The sequence below is a fragment of the Scyliorhinus torazame genome, chromosome 20 (assembly GCF_047496885.1).
Source record: "Scyliorhinus torazame isolate Kashiwa2021f chromosome 20, sScyTor2.1, whole genome shotgun sequence".
Lineage (NCBI taxonomy): Eukaryota > Metazoa > Chordata > Chondrichthyes > Carcharhiniformes > Scyliorhinidae > Scyliorhinus > Scyliorhinus torazame.
This window is the reverse complement of record NC_092726.1, coordinates 1232665-1254516: the sequence shown is the minus strand read 5'-3', so window position 1 is coordinate 1254516 and position 21852 is coordinate 1232665. Positions and strand designations below refer to the sequence as shown.

The 21852-nt window shown below is 46.5% G+C and overlaps 1 protein-coding gene across 1 annotated transcript in view; it reads right to left on the bottom strand.

The window, feature by feature from the left end:
- Window positions 1–801: 801 nt before the first annotated feature.
- The window catches only part of LOC140397062 (calcium-activated potassium channel subunit alpha-1-like), a 109664-nt gene continuing 88613 nt past the window's right edge, over window positions 802–21852 (bottom strand). Inside the window, exons 21-25 of the mRNA XM_072486094.1 lie at window positions 15797–15877; window positions 14392–14522; window positions 10854–11048; window positions 6299–6405; window positions 802–1964 (exon numbers count right to left, since the gene is read on the bottom strand). Coding sequence (XP_072342195.1) covers window positions 896–1964; window positions 6299–6405; window positions 10854–11048; window positions 14392–14522; window positions 15797–15877 — 1583 coding nt within the window. The 3' untranslated portion in view covers window positions 802–895. The remainder of the gene's footprint in view (window positions 1965–6298; window positions 6406–10853; window positions 11049–14391; window positions 14523–15796; window positions 15878–21852) is intronic.

Genomic DNA, 21852 nt, shown 5'->3' with positions numbered 1-21852 from the left:
ATAAATGGTCTGCACAACATCGTGGGCCGAAGGTCCTGTACTGTACTGTACTGTTCTATGTCCTTTAGGGAAGGGAATCTGCCATCCTTACCCGGTCTGGCCTACTTGTGACTCCAGACCAACAGCAATGTGGTTGACTCTTAAATGCTCTGAAGGATGGGCTATAAAAGCTGACCCAGCGACACCCACATCCCGTGAACGGGAGCAGGTGATGTTGTTTGTCCTATTCCCTGTGCTGTTGCTAAAGGGATTATATGTATATTACTGATTCCACATCTCTGTCAGATGCATACACTTCGTGGGCAGCACGGAAGCACAGTGGTTAGCGCTGTTGCTTCACAGCTCTAGGGTCCCAGGTTCGATTCCCGGCTTGGGTGACTGTGTGTGGAGTCTGCACGTTCTCCCCGTGTGTGTGGGTTTCCTCCGGGTGCTCCGGTTTCTTCCCACAGTCCAAAGATGTGCAGGTTAGGTGGACTGGCCATGCTAAATTGCCCTTTGGGTCCAAAAAGGTTGGGTGGGGTTACGGGGATAGAGTGATGGTGTGGGCTTGGGTAGGGTGCTCTTTCCAAGGGCCGGTGCAGACTTGATGGGCTGAATGGCCTCCTTCTGCACTGTAAATTCTATGATTCTATGACTCTTCACACTTTCTTTGCCTCACATCCATTTCCCACCTCCGCCCGAATCTTGGCAGAAAGTCAAACACAGATGTCTTCTTGAAAAGTGCCGTGGTTCGCAGTCACAATTCAAATGTAAAGATTGGTCAAGTCGAAGAGTGAAATGAGTAAAAAAGGTGTTGTCTGAACTTTATTGTTGACTGGCACAGAAATACAAAAATGATAATATACCTGCTGCCAGACCCATATTACCATTCAAATTTCATTCAGTATGAAGATCTTCAGACTTTTTCCTCGTCTTTTGATTTTCCAGCTGTGATTTCTTCACCAGATTTTGCCTCGTCTTTTGATTTTCCAGCTGTGATTTCTTCACCAGATTTTGCCTCTTCATTTGATTTTCCAGCTGTGATTTCTTCACCAGATTTTGCCTCTTCATTTGATTTTCCAGCTGTGATTTCTTCACCAGATTTTGCCTCTTCATTTGATTTTCCAGCTGTGATTTCTTCACCAGATTTTGCCTCGTCTTTTGATTTTCCAGCTGTGATTTCTTCACCAGATTTTGCCTCTTCATTTGATTTTCCAGCTGTGATTTCTTCACCAGATTTTGCCTCGTCTTTTGATTTTCCAGCTGTGATTTCTTCACCAGATTTTGCCTCGTTCTTTGATTTTCCAGCTGTGATTTCTTCACCAGATTTTGCCTCGTTCTTTGATTTTCCAGCTGTGATTTCTTCACCAGATTCTGCCTCTTCATTTGATTCTTCAACTGTGATTTCTTCACCAGATTTTGCCTCGTCCTTTGATTCTCCAACTATGACTTGTAACTCTTTCTTTAATACTTCAGGTATAATTTCTTCACCAGATTTTAACTGTTTCTTTGATTGTCTAGCTACGATTTCGTCATCATATTTTGGCGCTTCCTTTGAATATTCAGTCACTGTGAAGTCAATAGATTTTTTTTTATCCTTTGAACTCTTCATCCAGTCACCTGTTTTCAGAATTTCCTTCACCTGCTCAATCGTAGTTTGTTCCACGCTTTTCAGCTTACTTTTGGAGGAAGCTCGCAAGCCTTCTTCAGCAACTTTAATTGTGCTCACATATTTAGCGTCACTTAATCTCTGCTCATCCTTTAGTTTTAATTCGTTCGACGAGTCGGCGAGGTTCTGATGAACCTTTGTAAATCTAATGGAGCTTCTCCTGGTCAGTGAGTGCAATGGGGTGAACTTGGAAGAGAAATTCTTCTGACAGTAGGGGGCGGTAGCCATGGTTTGCGTGTCGGGAAAAGGCACAGAGCACATGATGAAGTCTGTGCTGTTAAGTTCAAATAACGGGGAGGGGTTTGTGATGACGAATCTGAAGGGGAGGACAACAAGAGTGTCTTAGAATCGGCATAGTACAATACAGAACACAATCATTTGCCCACTGAGTCTCTGCTGGCTCTTGTTAGGGCTATGCAATTAGTCCCAATCCCCTGCTCCCACCACCTAGCCCATTGCATTTGTTTCCTTTTAAATGATTTCTCCAATTCCCTTTTAAAAGTTGCTACTGAGTTTGCTTCTCCTGTCCTTATAAAAAGTGCATTCCAGGTCACACACTGATGAAGCCAAAAGTGTTGTCACATAACATATTCCTTTGGACCAAGCTTTTAATTACCCCTCTAAGCATCTTCTTTGCTTGATCTCTATTTTCTGTTTTACATTCCACCCCTGTGAACAACTTTGGGATGTCCCGATATTAAAGGCATCAAACATAGATACATAGACGATAGGAGCAGGTGGAGGCCTTTTGGCCCTTCGAGCCTGCTCCGCCATTTAACACGATCATGGCTGATCATCCAACTCAATAGCCTAATCCTGCTTTCTCATTCTCCCATTCTCCCCAAGTGCTATATCTAGCCACCTCTTGAACATATTTAATGTTTTGGCATCAACTACTTCCTGTGGTAATGAATTCCACAGGCTCACCACTCTTTGGGTGAAGAAATGTCTCCTCATCTCTGTCTGAAATGGTTTACCCTGAATCTTCAGATGTGATCCCTGGTTCTGGACACACCCATCATTGGTAACATCTTCCCTGCATCTATCCTGTCTAGTCCTGTTAGAATTTTGTAAGTCTCTAGGAGATCCCCCCTCATTCTTCTGAACTCCAACAAGAACAATCCTAATCTAGTCAATCTCTCCTCCTATGGAATCAATCTGGTTAACCTTCGCTGCACTCCCTTGAGAGCAAGAACATCCTTCCTCAGAAAAGGAGACCAATGTTCTAGGTGTGGCCTCACCAAGGCACTGTATAATTGCAGCAACACATCCCTACTTCTATACTCGAAACCTCTTGCAATGAAGGCCAACATACCATTAGCCTTTTTTACCGCCTGCTGCACCTGCATGCTTACCGTCAGTGAATGGTGCACAAGGACATCCAGGTCCCGCTGCACACGCCCCTCTCCCAATTTATAACCATTCAGGTAGTAATCTGCCTTCCTGGTTTTGCTTCCAAAATGAATAACCTCACACTTATCCAAATTATACTGCATCTGCCATTGAATTGCCAATCGCCCAACCTGTCCAGATCATGCTGTAGGATCTCTGCATCCTCGTCACAGTTCGCCCTCCCACCAACTTGGTATCATTGCAAACTGAGATATGATATTTTGTTCCCTCATCCAAATCATTAATATATATTGTGAATAGCTGGGGTCCCAGCACCATTCCCTGTGGCACCCCACTGGTTACTACGTGCCAATTTGAAAGGGACCCATTAATTCCTACTCTTGGTTTCCTCTCTGCCAACCAGTTTTTATCCATCTCGATACAGTTCCCCCAATTCCACCCGCTTTAATCTTGCACAATAATCTCGTATGTGGGACTTTGTCAAACGACTTCTGACAGTCCAAGTAAACCTCCCCATTGTCAACTGTACTGGTTATATCTTCAAAGAATTTCAACAGGTTTGTCAAGCATGATTTCCCCTTCATAAATCCATGCGGACTCTGACTGATCCTGCCACTGCTTTCTAAATGTTCCGCTATAAAATCCTTGATAATGGATTCAAGCATTTCCCCCACTACCGATTGGATTGGATTGGATTGGATTTGTTTATTGTCACGTGTACCGAGGTACAGTGAAAAGTATTTTTCTGCGAGCAGCTCAACAGATCATTAAGTACATGAGAAGAAAAGGGAATAAAAGAGAATACATAATAGGGCAACACAACATATACAATGTAACTACAAAAGCACTGGCATCGGATGAAGCATACAGGGTGTAGTGTTAATGAAATCAGTCCATAAGAGGGTCATTTAGGAGTCTGGTGACATGTTAGGCTTATTGGTCTATCATTCCCTGCTTTCTGCCTACCTCCCTTTTTGAATATGAGTGACGTGAGCTATCTGCAGGGACAGTTCCAGAGTCTATAGAATCCCAGAAGATGACCACCAATGTGTCCACTATTTCCAGAGCCACCTCCTTAAGCACTCTGGGATGCAGATTCTCAGGCCCTGGGATTTATCCGCCTTCAATCCCATCAATTTTCCCAGAACCATTTCTCTACTAATGTTGATCCTCAGTTCTTCCCTATCACTAAACCTTTCATTCTCCAACATATCTGGTATCTGATTTCTGTTCTCTTTTGTGAAGACAAAACCAAAGCTAAATGCCATTATTTTTCAGGTGAGACTTTAAACTAAAATTCCGGCTTCCATTTTGGGTGGACATAAAAGGGCCGCACAACATTTCATCACAACATTGCAGAAGAATTTGTCACAGTGCCCTGGGGCCGGTTTAGCTCAGTCAGCTGGATAGCTGGTATTTGATGCAGAGCGAGGCCAGCAGCGGGGGTTCAATTCCCCGTACCGGCTGCGGTTACTCATGAAGGCCCCGCCTTCTCAACCTTGCCCCTCGCCTGAGGTGTGGTGATCCTCAGGTTAAATCACCACCTGTCAGCTCTCCCCTTCAAAGGGGAAACCAGCCTGTCATCATCTGGGACTATGGTGACTTTACCTTTACCGTTTACAGTCAGTTCACCTGATTCCTACATTACAACAATGACTATACATCAGTCCAGTTGTGAAGCATTTTGGGGTGTTCAAGATCCTATAGAAAGGAAAATTTCCTTTTCAGGCCAACCTCAGTTGTAGGTGTGGAACCACACGGCTGACAATTGTGTCTGTCATCGGATGAACAATCAGATAATCTGCTTTTGGTGGTGGAATTGGGGAAGCAGGAACATTTACTTGTACATGCGGACATAGGAACTTAGGAAATAGAAGTAGGATTAGGCCATTCAGCCCATCGAGCTGATCTTCTACCTCAATACCATTTTCTCACACTATCCCCATATCCATTGATGTCTTTACTGTCTAGAAATCTGTAGATTTCTGAACACACTCAATGACTGAATCTCCTAGCCCTTAGAGGTAGAGAATTCCATAGAATTACCAGAAGTGAAGAAGGTCCTCCTCATCTCAGTCCAAAATGGCACATTATTCTGCTGATTTATGTATTCTTGCTTAATTCACTGATTACCCCCATGTTCCTCTTCCAAGAGTGCCATGGCGCCCATCTGAACAGATGGATGAAGCTTTAATTGCGTTAAAGTCCCACCCAAACACACCTCCCACAGCACTGCGCTGGTCATCCGAGGTTATGTTCTCAAGTCCTTGAAGTGGGGCTTGTAACCCATGAGGTTATGAGCCAGAGCGTTACTGAGGCGACGGTGCTGCCTCGAGTTCTGGGCTCCACACTTCAGAAAGGATATATTGGTTTTAGAGCCAGTGCAGAATGGATTTACCAGCAGGATATAGGACAGAAAGGGTAAGTTCGGAGGATAGTTTGTGCAATCTCGGCTTTTATTGCCTTGAGTATAGATTAAGGTGTAATCTAATTTAGATGTTTCAGGTGATTAAATGATAGATGGAGATAATCTATTGTGTCTGGTGTGGGGAGTCCAAAAGAAGGGCTAACTTTAAAATCAGAGTCAGGTCGCTCAGAGATGATGTCAGGAAGGACTGGTGAAAATCTCAAACTCTCTCCCAAAAAGTTGTTCTTGGGATCGACTGGGGCAGCACGGTAGCATTGTGGATAGCACAATCGCTTCACAGCTCCGGGGTCCCAGGTTCGATTCCGGCTTGGGTCACTGTCTGTGTGGAGTCTGCACATCCTCCCCGTGTGTGCGTGGGTTTCCTCCGGGTGCTCCGGTTTCCTCCCACAGTCCAAAGATGTGCAGGTTAGGTGGATTGGCCATGATCAATTGCCCTTAGTGTCCAAAGTTGCCCTTAGTGTTGGGTGGGGTTACTGGGTTATGGGGATAGGGTGGAGGTGTGGTCTTAAATAGGGTGCTCTTTCCAAGAGCCGGTGCAGACTCGATGGGCCAAATGGCCTCCTTCTGCACTGTAAATTCTATGATAATTCTATGACTGAAAAGTTCAAAATTGGGATTGACTGTTTTTTGTGAGGGATTAAATACGACAGGTCAATGGAGTTCCGACACTAGTCAGCTCTGATCTGATTGAATAGTGGAACAAACTCAAGGGACTAAGTGGCTTCTTTCTATCCCTCTGTTCTTCAGTTCCTCGGTCAGCAAGTGTGGTAGATGTTAGCAAATTTGTTCTGGCAATTAAAATTCATTGGTTGTCATTGTGAGTACAGAGCCTGGCTGTATCAGCAATGCTCGACATTAGGAAGTATTACCGCTTCTTTGATTGCTTCTCTGGATCTTGCAATCGAAATATCCCAAAGCAAAGTATCCCGTAGATGTTCAGAGCTTTGCAGAACAGATCCCCGTACGTGCCTCGTTCCTAGTAAGACAGAGATTCGTTACAGAATAAACAAGCTTTTGAGGTAGCATGAGCAAAGCAGATGTGAGGACTATCCACATCACGGCCTGGGTAGACTGAGCCATTTGGCAGAAGTCACGTTCTCACACCATCGAAAAGTGTACATTAAATTCCGACCCGGGTGACTGAGGGGAGTTTGCACTTCCTCCCTGTGTCTGCGTGGGTTAGCTACTGGTGCTCCAGTTTCCTCACAGTCTAAAGATGTGCAGGTTCGGTGGATTGGCCCCTTAGCATCCAAAGTTTACATTAGGTGGCGTTATGGGGATAGGGCGGGAAATTAGGCCTTGATAGGGTCGGTGCAGACTTGATGGGCTGAATGGCCTCCTTCTGTACTGGAGGGATTCTATGATTCGATGATATTATTTTCGAAAGAAGCCCCTTTGGCTGATTTTTCATTTTCCTGAGGTTACTGACCTCATATCTCGCAACCACACCAAACCACAACCACCCCTTCTTCTGACCAATCTTGCCACGCCAATGGATGTCCTTGATGAAATCTGTAAGCTTTGTGCAAACTGGGTATGAACTACTCAGTAGATGACTTGTAGCGATAAACAACCACGGCTGTTCATGAGACATGGGGGTGGGATTCTCTGTCCCGTCTCCCCCTGCCTCTGCGGGGATTCTCCATCTCGCCAGCCAGCCAATGGATTTTCCATTGTGGGCAGCCCCACACCCTCGGGAAATCCCCGGGCTGCTGGCCAACGGAGAATCCCGACAGCGGAGAATCCCGACAGCGGAGAACCAGAGTACTTATGTCCTCACCAACCAAGGTTTCTGGCCAATGGCCAGATGCTAAATGTCGGAGACACAGTGATGGTAATACCATTGAATGCCAAGAGGAGATGATTAGACTCTCTCTTGCATGGTGCTTGTGTGACATGAATATTACTTGCCACATATCAGCTTCAGCCTGAATGATTGTTCAGGCTTTACTGCATGAGAGAACAGTAAGCCATTCATCCCTTCGAACTTTCTCTGTCATTCAGTAAGATATAATCGTAGAATCACTACAGTGCGAACCAACCCCTCCAAAAGAACACCTACACGTGGGTCCACAGCCCCACCCTATCCCCATAACCCAGTCAGCCCACCCAGCCTTTTGGACACTAAGGGCAATTCAACATGGCCCTAACCCTGCACATTTATCATGGACAATCCACCCATATTGCCCAGCTGTTGACTGTGGGAGGAAACCGGAGCGCCCGGAGGAAACCTACGCAGACACGAGGAGAATGTGCGCACTCCACACAGCCAGTCAACAAAGGTTGGAATTGAACCCGGGTCCCTGGCGCTGTGAGGCAACAGTGCTGACGATTGTGCTACCCCATGGCTGGCCTGGTCATGGTCTCAACTCCACTTTGCAGTCTGCCTCCAATAACCCTTGTCTATTAAATGCTTTCCAACTCTGCCCTCAGTGACCCAGCCTCCACTGCTCTCTGGGGAAGAGAAGTTCACGGACTAATGACCCTCTGAGATAATAAATGTCTCCTCATCACTGTCTTAAATGGTGGACCTCTTATTCTGAAACTGCGTCCCCTGGTTCTAGTCTCTCCCCAATGGAAACATCTTCCCGGCATCTAGGCTGTAAAATCCCCAAAAGATCGTATGTTTCAATAAGGTCACCTTATTTTTCTGAACCCTAATGGCTAAAGGCCCAACTATCAGTGCTTGGTTCGTGCATGATGCTTTCAGAGAGAACTGGGCAGAAGTGTTTAGACCTTGGAAGTGAAACAAACACTCCCTATCTCTCTCTCCTGCTCACTGAAGTGAAAGAACTGCTTTATTATTCTGAAAACAAAGTGCCTGGCACACCCTTTGGAATGATGCTGAGTTTGAAGAGAAAATAGGCAACCTTACCAGATAAAACCAGCTCAAACCTAGAAGGAAACAGTATTAAAAGCTGAACTTCAGAGCGACAATAACTGAAAATCATCCCAGTGCATCAAAGACCTTTATCCTTTTATTTCTATGAATTTTTTTTGGCCTTACCATAAGACATAGGAGCAGAATTAGGTCACACGGCCCATCGAATCTGCTCTGCCATTCAATCATGGCGGATATTTTCTCGTCCCCATTCTCCTGCCTTCTCCCCATAACCCCTGACCCCCTTATTAATCAAGAACCTATCTATCTCTGTCTTAAAGACACTCAGTGATTTGGCCTCCACAGCCTTCTGCGGCAAAGAGTTCCACAGATTCACCACCCTCTGGCTGAAGAAATTCCTCCTCATCTCTGTTTTACCACCACCCTTTCCCTGTGTGTGTAAGAGTGGGGGTGATTAGAAAGGGGGGGGGGGTTCTCCGGGTGGAGCCGGCCTCCACATTGCTGGAGGAGGTGCTGATGACAGGGGGTCTGGAGAAGGGGGTTTTGTCGGCGGTTTACGGATCTATTTTGGAAGAAGAGAAGGCACCACTGGAAGGGATCAAAGAAAGTGGGAGGAAGAGTTGGGGGAGGATATGGAAGAGGGGTTCTGGGGTGAGGTGCTCCGGAGAGGTTGGGGCTGATACAGCTGAAGGTGGTATACAGAGCACACCTCACGAGGGCGAGGCTGAGACGATTCTTTGAAGGAGTAGAAGATGTGTGTGAACGTTGTGGGGAGGGGGGGGGGGGGGGGGGGCTAATCACGTTCATATGTTTTGGTCCTGTCCAAAGCTGGAGGATTACTGGAAGGAGGTTTTTAGGGTAATTTTTAAAGTGGTCCACGTGAAACTGGACCCCGGCCCCCGAGAGGCCACATATGGGGTGTCGGACCAGCCAGGGTTGGAAACAGGTGCGGAGGCTGATGTTGTAGCCTTCGCCTTGTTGATCGCCCAAAGGTGGATCCTGATGGGTTGGAGAGCAACCTCTCCACCCTGTGCCCTGGCGTGGCGGGGGGACCTGTTGGAATTCTTGACACTTGAGAAGGTTAAGTTTAAACTGAGGGGAAGGATGGAGGGGTTCTACAATTCATGGGCATTATTCATTATGCACTTTGAAGAACTGGATAACATTGAACATTAGTAGGGGGGCCGGTTGGGAGGGTTGGAGGGAGGGGGGCTGTGTGTGTTAATGGCGACTATGGGCGATTCCTGATTCCTTTTTGTCATTTGTTTATGTTAACACACGGGCTAATGTTTGGGGTTTGCTGGGAGGATGGGATCGTTGTTATTGATATGCGGATTGACATTACATTCGTTACTGATTATTGTTTATTGTTGGGTGTAAATTTGGGAGAAAATGTGAAAAGGGAGGAGAATAAAAATATTTTTAAAAAAAGAAAGGGGCTGGTTGGGAAAGGGGTTTTGATAGTCCGTTACATTTTCTGTCCATTTAATGATAATACTGTATGTTATAAAAGTTTACCTGTGTTAAAGTTACAAACCAGGTGACTGTAGTTTATTGAGGTCAACCAAGAACCTCGGGTATTTTAAATAAAATCTAATTTTACCTGCGTTGCGACTCCGGGTCAAGTGGGACTGGAATTGACCGCCCGCTAGCCCAGAGTGGCGTGACAATGGCTTCACTTGGGATCATTAATTAATCCTATTTTATTGCATGATACCAGGACTGGGAAACCAGTGCTATGCTCGTTCCAGAATGTATGTATGGTCTGTCTGTCTTGTTTGCTACCTCTATCTGTCTGTCTTCTCCACGCAGTTAACCAGTCTATATTTTCTTTTCCAATTAATGGGAAATTTAACGTGGCCAATCCACCTACCCTGCACATCTTTGGGTTGTGGGGGTGAGTTCCACGCAGACACACGGAGAATGTTCAAACTCCACACGGACAGTGACCCGAGACCGGGATCAAGCCTGGGTCATCGGTGCAGTGAGGCAGCAGTGCTAACCACTGCACCACCATGCCGCCCATTAACCTGTCTATATCGCTTTGTGCACTCGTCGACTCCCTCTTGACAATTTACTTTACAACGTATCTTACTGTCATTTGCAAACATTTGGCCCCTTCATCCAAGTTATTGATTTAGGTTGATTTGGATGCATTAAATTTTATGAATTCTTTTGCCATCACTGTTGCTAGTTCTGGTGAATGAGCACCACTTTGATGCTACCTTGAGGTACCAGGTGACCCGGGTTTCAACCTTCTGACCCAACGTCTAGAGATAGATAATCGGATATTGCATAAACCAGTGGTACAGAAGGATCTTGTTTCAATCCCAGCTGATGTTACTCCTGGAGGAGTCAGATATCAGTGTGAAACCTGGCTTGATGGATTCTAATTTTTACCTTTTTGCTTAAAAACATGCAGGGTAGCTATTGAACAGAGTCACAGGAGTCAGTTAATGAACAGTTTGATAGCCATGATATCTTGTATTCAAACCAACATCAATGAAAAGACTTAGGTAGTGAAGTCAGCAAGCAAAGCCTCAATCCCTTGCCACAAAGCACTACCATGAGAGTTCACTTACTGCAAACTCTGTAAAACGCTCGTCACACAGGCTGATTCGTGCCAGCTTGCACCGGTCCCGCTGCCTTTCTTTGCCCTGGGCATGGATGCTACCCCTCAGGGCATCCTCATCAGCCAACTGCTCTTCGAGCTCAGGGGTTCCACCCCCTGTAACCAGGGTGCGTATCAGCATCAGGATGTTGTCATTAAAATATGTCTGGAGAGGGAGAGCAAGAACATTCTTTAGACTGGGTGTGAAACAATCAGCTGTGAAATTAGATGAAGACAGGTTTATATATTGTCCATTTCAGTGCTTTCTGGCTAGTGTCCCACCTTCCTCCCTTTTAAGATTCTGCTCATCCAAAACTCTGCTATTAACTCGCACCAAGTCCCATTCACCAATCACTCCTGCCCTCTCTGGTTCACATTGATTTCCAGCCCAGCAATGCACCATTTTTAAAATTCCCTTCCTTTTGTTCAAATCTCACCATGGCCTCACCCTTTTCCCATCTCTATAATCTCCTCCTTCCCTCCCCAAACTCTTCCAACATATTTGTTTTCCACCAGTTCACAATATTAATTTTAATCACTGTTGCATTGATGGCTGTGCCTTCAGCTACCTGGGTCATAAGCTCTGGCACTCCCTCTCTAAATCTTTCTGCTTCTCTATCTCTCTCTTTCCTCCTTCAGGGTGTTCCTTTAACTTCCCTCCTTGATCAAACCTGTTCGAATGTCTCCTGGTGTGGCTTGATGCAACATTTTGTTTTACCAGGTTAAAGATGCTATATAAATGCAAGTTGTTGTGAGATGGCTCCTGATAACCAAGTCCATAATTTTACATGGTTACAACAGAGCCAAACTGTCTGATCGCCATTGGTGACTCTTTGAAAAGTATTTCACATCTGTTTGCACCTTCCAGGCATTCATTGAGGCCCCTCTGCAACTCACAAATCTCCAGCCTCACCTCTCTTATTACCTCTGGGTCCAGCATCCCTTTGATCTGATTGACCAACCACATTCAGATTTTCCATTTACTTCCTCATTAATGTAATGAGAGCTATCAGCATTATGTTACACTGTATAATATGTTATTATTCATTTGCTTCTTTCCAAGATGGATGTTCATCAACACTCAAAGTCTTCGAATAAAGCAAATACTGTTTATTCAGTAATGATAACAATTGAACTGTGAGTTTGTTCTCTCTTCAACATCTAAACTAGAGATTAAATTAACAAAATTAAATATATATTAACTATGATTAACAACACCTGCACTCTAAGCTATCTCTCTCCAACTGTGGTCACTAGTGTAATGAAATGAAATGAAAATCGCTTATTGTCATGAGTAGGCTTCAATGAAGTTACTGTGAAAAGCCCCTAGTCGCCACATTCCGGTGCCTGTTCGGGGAGGCTGTTCCGGGAATTGAACCGTGCTGCTGGTCTGCCTTGGTCTGCTTTAAAAGCCAGCGATTTAGCCCAGTGTGCTAAACCAGCCCCTTTATGAAATGAAAATCACTTATTGTCACAAGTAGGCTTCAAATGAAGTTCCTGTGAAAAGCACCTAGTCGCCACATTCCGGCACCTGTTCAGGGAGGCTGGTGCGGGAATTGAACCGTGCTGCTGGCCTGGTCTGCTTTCAAAGCCGGCGATTTAGCCCTGTGTCATGTGAGAGTACCTTTACTACCGCGGGCAGCACGGTAGCCTTGTGGATAGCACAATTGCTTCACAGCTGCAGGGTCCCAGGTTCGATTCCGGCTTGGGTCACTGGCTGTGCGGAGTCTGCACATCCTCCCCGTGTGTGCGTGCGTTTCCTCCGGGTGCTCCGGTTTCCTCCCACAGTCCAAAGATGTGCGGGTTAGGTGGATTGGCCATGATAAATTGCCCTTAGTGTTGGGTGGGGTTACTGGGTTATGGGGCTAGGGCGGAGGTGTTGACCTTGGGTAGGGTGCTCTTTCCAAGAGCCGGTGCAGACCCGATGGGCCGAATGGCCTCCTTCTGCACTGTAAATTCTATGATAATCTATGAAATGGGTGTGTAAGAACTGGATGTTTATAAAAATAGCTATAGTGGATGTACCTTTAAGAAATGGATCTTTATCAGTGATGTCAGAGTGTGGGTGGAGCTGGGCTGTCTGTCTGCTTTACTTTCATTTTAGGCTGTTTGCTACAGGGTGTGGTTTAGTTTTGTTTTGAGAACTGGATAGCTGCACGCAAAGCAAGGAGTTGTATAAGGATCTGTCTCTGCAAACTAAAGACTGTCTCCAGATCAATTGGGTGATTTCAACGTGCTGACTGCTCTCAGTAGTGAATTTAAACCTGATCTCGGTGTTAAAAATGGTCTTTTGTCTTATGGATGTTAATAAGGAAAGATTAAGGTTTATGTAATAATCCACAGGAGGCAGGGGTTCCGTCACCCCGTCACTACACCAGTATTTATTCGCAATAACTATATATATAAGAGCAGCTCCAAACCGTGCTGCTAGCATTCCAGTCAACTTAAGACTGCCTCACAAAGCCTACACAGGTGCTTATATGGGCCCCCTCAATGAGCTATCATTGAGGGAGCTCATACTCCAATTGGCCAACCAATAATGCCAATTGGAGGTCATTACAGTTTACTTATAGAATATTGTATCTGTGGGGAGGATTGGTGTTGATAGTCGTTAAGATGTTTACGACTGGGTTTATAAAGTGTTAACTGGTTTCATAAATAGACATTGTTTTAATTTAAAAGTACTGTGGATCTCTGGTGCATCACACCTGTAAGGTAGGCCTGTGTTCTCCCCATAACCACAGTCTATTAAAGGTTGTGGGTCAGGTGAACTCCATGATACACTTTGGGGTTCTCTAAACTCTGGCCCATAACACTAGGAACTCCAAACACGAAGAGGCGGGAACTCTCCTTGAGTTTATCTGTTATATCCATCTCTAGTGCTTATCTAGCTGTTGCTTCTTTATATCATCATAGAATTTACAGTGCAGAAGGAGGCCATTCGGCCCATCGAGTCTGCACCGGCTCTTAGAAAGAGCACCCTACCCAAGGTCAACACCTCCACCTTATCCCCATAACCCAGTAACCCCACCCAGCACTAAGGGCAATTTTGGACACTAAGGGCAATTTATCATGGCCAATCCACCTAACCACATCTTTGGACTGTGGGAGGAAACCGGAGCACCCGGAGGAAACCCACGCAGACACGGGGAGGACGGGCAGACTCCGCACAGACAGTGACCCAAGCCGGAATCGAACCTGGGACCCTGAGGCTGTGAAGCAATTGTGCTATCCACAATGCTACCATGCTGCCCTTATATTAACCCTTTATATTTGACAAAGGGTCACCCGGACTCGAAACGTTAGCTCTTTTCTCTCCCTACAGATGCTGCCAGACCTGCTAAGATTTTCCAGCATTTTCTCTTAATATACATAAAGATATGCAGATCACTACAATCAGGACCTTCAAAACAACCTGATTGCACCTCAGTCTGGACACAAAGACACTTATTCATCCAGCTTGATCTCCACTAAGGTTCCCAGGGTTGAAACATAAAACAGTAACTCACTGTGCACATCAAGGAATTCAAAATATTGGACGCAAAGACACATCCACTGGCATATGGCTGTGTGAGGTAAAATTCCGTATCCGGGTCATCGCGGTCCTCCTGGTCCAAAAGATGGACATTGGAATCATGAACTGTAATTAAAAAGGCAGCTGAGAGAGGGCCAGAGCAGAGTTTGTAGCCATGACAGAACAGGAAGTCACGTCACTCCTGCAATTTTTCACAGAGCAAATTGCAGTTTTCTTTTGCCAGCATTTATTGTCCATCCCTGATTGTCCTTGAACTGAGTGGAGTGCGCCCGTTTCAGAGGGCATTTATGAGTCGACCACACTGCTAGATCTGGAGTCACATGTAGGCTAGACCAGGTAAGGATGGCAGATTTCTAGATGGGGTTTTTACAACAGTACCAGTACGTCACCGAATGAGAGTTATGAGATAAATGAGCAGATAATGAGCTTGATGATGTTGATTGCAGATTGGACCCAGGACACCAGGGTAACTTGCCTGCTTGTCTAAAACATTGGCCACAGGATCTTCTACATCCACTTGAGAGAGCAGACAGACCTTCGACTCAGTGTCTCATCTGAAAATTGGAAGCTATGACCGCAATCCCTTAATGTTGGCACATTGTGTGCTCCGATTGCTGGATTAGGAGAGATATGAAAATGCCAATACCACACAGCCCACACCATTGTTTCACTATCTTAGAATACTTTGGGTTTTCATAGTCCACTAATTGCATTGAAGCCACAGATAATTGGAGGATGACTACAGTCTGTCTGGCGATGAGAAATTAAGAAAACACCAAGGAGGGTTGATGGTGGTGTAATGGGAATGTAAATTGAATGGATCAGTTAATGGTCAGAGGATGGGTTTGCAACCCAATTGAAGATAGCTGGCATTTTCTCAAAGCCGAAGCAGCAGGATGACACCATGGTCTGTTACTGAGGCAGAAGAGGCCAAAACTGAGGTAGGTACCCTCCAACGTTTCTAAATCTAAATTGAAAAATTACCTTTGCATCCAGTGGCCCCCTGCTCATACTCCGAGACGTTCACCATGGCAGCTGGTGAATGTAAAATCAATAAATAAATCAGGAATATGAAGCTATCTTGGCCACTTTACTGAGACTAGCTATTTTCTACTGTTGAAACGAAAGCCAGTCATGTCATCAGTTGGTGTTAAAAACTCATCTGGTTCACTAATGCCCTTTCGGGAAGGAAATCTGCGGCCCTTACTAGGTCTGGCCTACAGGAGACCCGAATCCACGGCAACGTTGTTGACTCTTAAATGGCCAAACAAGTCACTTTCATGGGCAATTAGGGATGGGCAAGAAACGCTGGTCTTACACCCGATGAAAGAATAAATAAAAGTGCAAGTTAAGAACTGCCAAAAGACAGAATCATTTACCGAGTGCAGTGATGATGGGAATTCTATAGTAGTGCTTGTTCTCGATGGATGGAGGAGTATTCACAGATTTGGCCTCATTTCCTGAAAGACAAATATCCACTATAAGTAAACAATTTTGTGACAGGTTTTAATTCAGCAGTCTTAGTAGCCTTGAAGACTTTTCCTGCCAACATCACATGTACAAGTAGCAGTGTTACTCACCAAGTAACACCCACTTGGGTAAGAATGTCCCTTTCCGCTTCAAGACCTCCAACATCAGGCTGGAAAGGGAATCAGAAGCCCACTCTCTGTGAGGGACAGTCAATCACCTGTGAATGGCCAATGAATGGTCAAATTGAAGATGACTGGCAGTCTCTCAAAACCAAAGAGCTAATTTGAGGAACTTCAGCTTGAAGCAGCGGGAGGGTGCCCTGCTCTGTTGCTAAGGGAGAGGAGGCCGAAATTTGGGTGCTCTCTCTCAAACCTTTCAAAATCTAAATTGAAAAAAGACTGCATGTGGAGGGGGGATCTACTGCACAAGGCTGCTTGCAGCATCAGCTGAACATAGACAGGCAATGAAGGCCTCTAGGCCTGACATGAGCATTGGCTCCCCAGACTGCCTCCAGGCATTTGTATTGTTCACCACCATTCTCAGCACCTGCGAGGAACTGCGAGGGGCCGATTGAAAGTCCCAGTCAGCCTTCACCAGTAAGTCTGAATACGGCTTTAAGTGCCTCAGTTGGGAGAGAGTTGAATTGGCTGATGGCTGGCATCCATGATTCTGAAGACTTCAGGAGGAGATCGAGGCGGATCATCCACTTGGCACTTCTTGCTGAAGTTTTTGCAAATGTTTCAGCCTTGTCTTTTGCATTGATGCACAAAGTTCCCTCATCATTGAGGATGAGGATATTTGTAGAATTTCTCTGGTTTCAATGTTTACCACGACTCATGCTGGATGTGGCAGGGTACCAAACATAGATATCAACCATTGGTTTCAGAAGAGTAGCCCAACCAGCAACCCCCCCCAACCCGTTTATGGGAAAATAGAATTACATAGCCCCCCCCCCTCCCCCACGATCACTGTTCTCACCTCATCAAAGACTAAAAATGCAGCCCTGGTTGTCTGTGTGTACTATGATGGGATCTGTGACCTATACCTGAGAGTCGAGACTTCAATTTTAAATCTTTTCCAAAACACAGTGTACTCCCTCAGTACTGACCCTCTGACAGTGCGGCACTCCCTCAGTACTGACCCTCTGACAGTGCGGCACTCCCTCAGTGCTGACCCTCTGACAGTGGAGCACTCCCTCAGTACTGACCCTCTGACAGTGCGGCACTCCCTCAGGACTGACCCTCTGACAGTGCGGCACTCCCTCAGTACTGACCCTCTGACAGTGTGACTCTCAGTACTGACCCTCTGACAGTGCGGCGCTCCCTCAGTACTGACCCTCTGACAGTGCGGCGCTCCCTCAGTACTGACCCTCTGACAGTGCGGCACTCCCTCAGTACTGACCCTCTGACAGCGCGGCGCTCCCTCAGTACTGACCCTCTGACAGTGCAGCACTCCCTCAGTACTGGCCCTCTGACAGTGCGGTGCTCCCTCACTACTGACCCTCTGACAGTGCGGCACTCCCTCAGTACTGACCCTCTGACAGTGCGGCACTCCCTCAGTGCTGACCCTCTGACAGTGCGGCGCTCCCTCAGTACTGACCGGTGCTGCTTCAATGCTGCGTTGGAAATCTAAGCATTGATTTTATCCGGAAGTGAAACCCGGACATGTTGAGGAAAATTAGGAATGCTGCCCAATACGCCAAATGAATACATTGCAACAGTTTGAATGAGCTTAGGTTTGGAAAGGGGAAATCAAAGCCCTTGGGAAAGCCACAACTGCAGCCACAGTTGAGTCTGTGAGCGGACATTAACACCAAAGGGTTGCTTCCTAATTAACATAGTTATCACTGCTTTATTTCGGAGTTGGCCCACATCCAGTGGCTGTCAGTTGTAGTGCATGTTAATTCATGTTTTGGTGCCTGCTATTCCACTCTACTCTGCTGGTTTGTACAAGAGAAACAGAGATAAGACAAGTCAGTAATTAAGACCAGAAAGCCTGATTTACAGAAAAGAATAACAACGCACATTTCAATTAGAGCCCTCAGCTCCTGATCGTGCTGCAGCGCACACCTGAAACCCTGTTGGAATAGATTTGACCTGACATTTGTGTAATTGTTAATGAGCTTTGTTTACTTCTTCACTCACCCACCCTCCCTCCTCTCCTCTTTCCTTCGCACTCCCCACCCTTCAAAATGGGATATGGCACCATGAATTGATGACCTTCCTGACTAGTTCCAACCTCAGTTACAGATAGGCAATGATTTAACTGAATGGTGGAACAGGCTTGAGGGCTAAATTGCCTCCTCCTGATCCTAGAAAAGTCTTACAGCAATACGATCATGGGGTGGGATTCTCCGACCCTCCCCCGCCGGGTCGGAGTATCACCGGGGGCGGCGTGAATCCCGCCCCGCTGGCTGCCGAATTCTCCGGAGCCGGGGATTTGGCGGAGGCGGGAATTGCGCCGCGCTGGTCGGCAGCCGCTAGCAGCGCCCCCCCACCCCCGGCGATTCTCCAGCCCGCGATGGGCCGAGTGGCCGCCCGTTTCCGGCCGGTACGGCCGGCGTAAATTGCAACAGGTCCTTACCTGCGGGACCTGGTACGTGGGGGCACTCTTTTCCTCTGCGTCAGCTGCTGTAACAATCCGTGATGGCCGACGCGGAGAAGAATCCCCCTGCGCATGTGCTGGGATGATGCCAGCATGCGCATGCGCCAACTCGTGTCGGCCGGCGGAGCCCTTTCTGCGCCGGCTGGCGCAAACCACTCCGGCGCCGGCCTAGCCCCTGAAGGTGCAGAGGATACTGCACCTTCGGGGCGGCCCGATGCCAGAGTGGTTCACGCCACTCGTCACCGCCGGAGTGGCCCGCCCCGCCGGGTAGGGTAGAATACCATCCAAGGAGTCATTACAGCCTTTCGGCTCATCAAGTCCATGCCTGCCCTCTGCAGAATAATCTAGTTAGCCCCAATCCCTCCTTCTGTCACTGTAGGCCTGAAAGTTTATTCTTTAGCACAGGGATAAATTGCTGGCTTTGAAAGCAGACCAAGGCAGGCAAGCAGCACGGTTCAATTCCCGTACCAGCCTCCCCGAACAGGCGCCGGAATGTGGCGACTAGGGGCTTTTCATAGTAACTTCATTTGAAGCCTACTTGTGACAATAAGCGATTTTCATTTCATCACATCTCCTTTTGTAATCATTGATGATCTCTGCTTCCACCACTCTGACTCTGACTCTGAGTTCCAGGCCATTAACACTCGATGCTTAAAAACGTTCCACCTTACATCCTCCCTGTTGACCAAAAACCTACATCTGTGTCCCCTGTGTCATAATATACACCAGTATATTATGGTGCAGACACACACACTGATGGACATGCAGTTGGACCAATCAGCATACACAACACCGCAGCCAATCACCAGGGAGAGCACATGCACTGTAAAGACAGGGGACAGGAGAGTTCCCGCTCATTCTAGTAGCAGCCAGCTCGGAGCACAGAGCTCACAGCCTGCAACACAGACATTCACCATGTGCTGAGTGCATCACATGGTTAGGACTAGGCAAGGGCCAATAGTTAAAACTGGTATTGCATTTACCCACAGTTCAAGTATGTTAATATGGTTAACCTTATAATAAAATAGAGTTGCACCACTTCCAGTGTTAGTGACCTGTTTGTGATCCAGAACACCCAACACATCACCCTGGGCAGCACAGTAGCACAGTGGTTAACACTGTTGCTTCACAGCTCCAGGGCCCCAGGTTCGATTCCCGGCTTGGGTCACTGTCTGTGTGAGTCTGCACGTTCTCCCCGTGTCGGCGTGGGTTTCCTCTGGGTGCTCCGGTTTCCTCCCACAAGTCCCGAAAGACGTGCTTGTTAGGTGAATTGGACATTCTGAATTCTCCCTCCGTATACCCGAACAGGTGCCGGAATGTGGCGACTAGGGGATTTTCACAGTAACTTCAATTCAGTGTTAATGTAAGCCTACTTGTGACACTGATAAAGATTATTATTATTAGTTCTTTTATGATGAGCTGACAGCTTTTTTTTGCCTCTCTTATGTAAACCTGTCAAAATTTTGTGTACTCTTATCATACCTCCTCTCATTCTCCTCAGCCCCATTAAGAAACAGCCCCAACTTCTCCAACCCAACTGTGTCACCAAAACCCCTCAGCCTTGGGACCATTTCCTCCCTCTCAAGGATCTCCACAGTTTTCCTGCTGTTTTCCTGGGTGGCCTGAATTTTTAAGCATAAGGAGAACCTTCTTCCTTGCAACGGAAATGACTGAGGAAGCCCTGGCCTCGAAGCCAGCTCTCACCTTTTTTTCAGGAGGCAGAATGGGGCTGGGTCAGAATGTAGATTTGCACGATTCATAGAGGCCGCTGCCTATATAAAACTGCAGGTCTAATCTTCATCAGCTCGAAGTGGGAAGTACAACATGACTAAATGTTTTTGCATCAGGCCCAGCAGCGAACCTGTCTGCTATATCTCAGTCTGCCACACAGAGCTGCATCAAGGCAGTAGCTGATGCCCTGTTTCTTCATGTGGGAGGGCACATTAACTTCCCCAATGATTTGGCACAAAGGGCTTTGCCTTTTACACCATAAGCAGGCTTCCCTCAGATGCAGGGGAAGGTCGATTGTACCCAAATAATCGGAAGGGCTCAAAATCACCACCAAGATTGAATTTTACATATCTTTTGCCTTCTTTCCACAGTAATGCCATCTGCAGGGGCCGCTGACAATCCAAACAATCTCCCGTTAAACTCAGAGGAAGACATCACTCCTGCTTCACCAGCTTCACTCCATCTCTCAGAACCAGGCACAGTGCAGAATTCACACATCGGTGGGCATAGTAGCTGGCAAAGGCAGAGAGGTCCCAGGGCGCTCTGCCAGAGACCTTGACCATGCTGCATCTGAAGAAGAAGATGAGCCTCATGTGGCATATGCTGGCTCAGTGGGGAGATCTGGCAGGGACCCATGGGAGTCTGTGTGCCGTGGTCCCCATCATGGAGGACTCCATGCAGAACATGAGTACTGTGTTGACCCTTAACACTGAACGCACTGCTCCCTGCTTCCACTGCCCTGTGCGGAAGAGACTTCCAAAGACTTATGATCCGCTAAGAGAGAAAAATTCTCCTCATCTCTGTCTGAAATGGGTGACCCCGAGTTCTAGATTCTCTGACAAGAGGAACCATCCTCTCCACATCCACTCTGTCAATATCCCTCAGGATCTTTGGTGTTTCAATCAAGTCTCCTCTTCCTCGTCTAAACTCCAACAGACACAAGGCAAGCCTGTCCAACCTTCCTCATAAGACAACTTGCACATTTCGGTAATTAGTTGAGTCAACTTTCTCTGAGGCCATTACTGCACACTGTACTCCAGATCAATACCTTGCACAACTGAAACATAACTTCTCTACTTCTGTATTCAATTCCCCTCGCAATAAGCAATAACATTTTCTGAGCTTTCTGAATCACTGCTGTACTTATGGACTAAGATGTTGTGATTCATGCAGTAGGACAGCCAGATCCCTCTGCATCTCAGAGCTCTGCAATCTCTCACCATGTCGATAGCATGCTTTTTCAGTCTTCCTGACAAACTGGATCATTTCACATCTTCCCACATTATATTGCATTTGCCAATCTTTGCAGAGCTACATCTCTTTGTAGCCTCCTTATATCCTCCTCATAACTTCAATTTTACTTGAAGTTGTTCCTTGCTCTCCTCCCTGACAAACCCAGACCGTTTGATACAGCGATCACTCTTAAACAAATGTTTTGTCCACAGGCGCTCATACCCCAGCACCTGATAAAGCTTTGCCTCCCTCTTTTTTGAATTAAGAAGTTCTCCTGAATGCATTTCAGAAATGTTTTCCTCTCCTTACCCTTTAACACCATGCCAATTGACATTTGGGTTATTAAAGTGCCCCAATACCATCCAATATAGTTTGTGCACCTCTCTATGATTTCCCT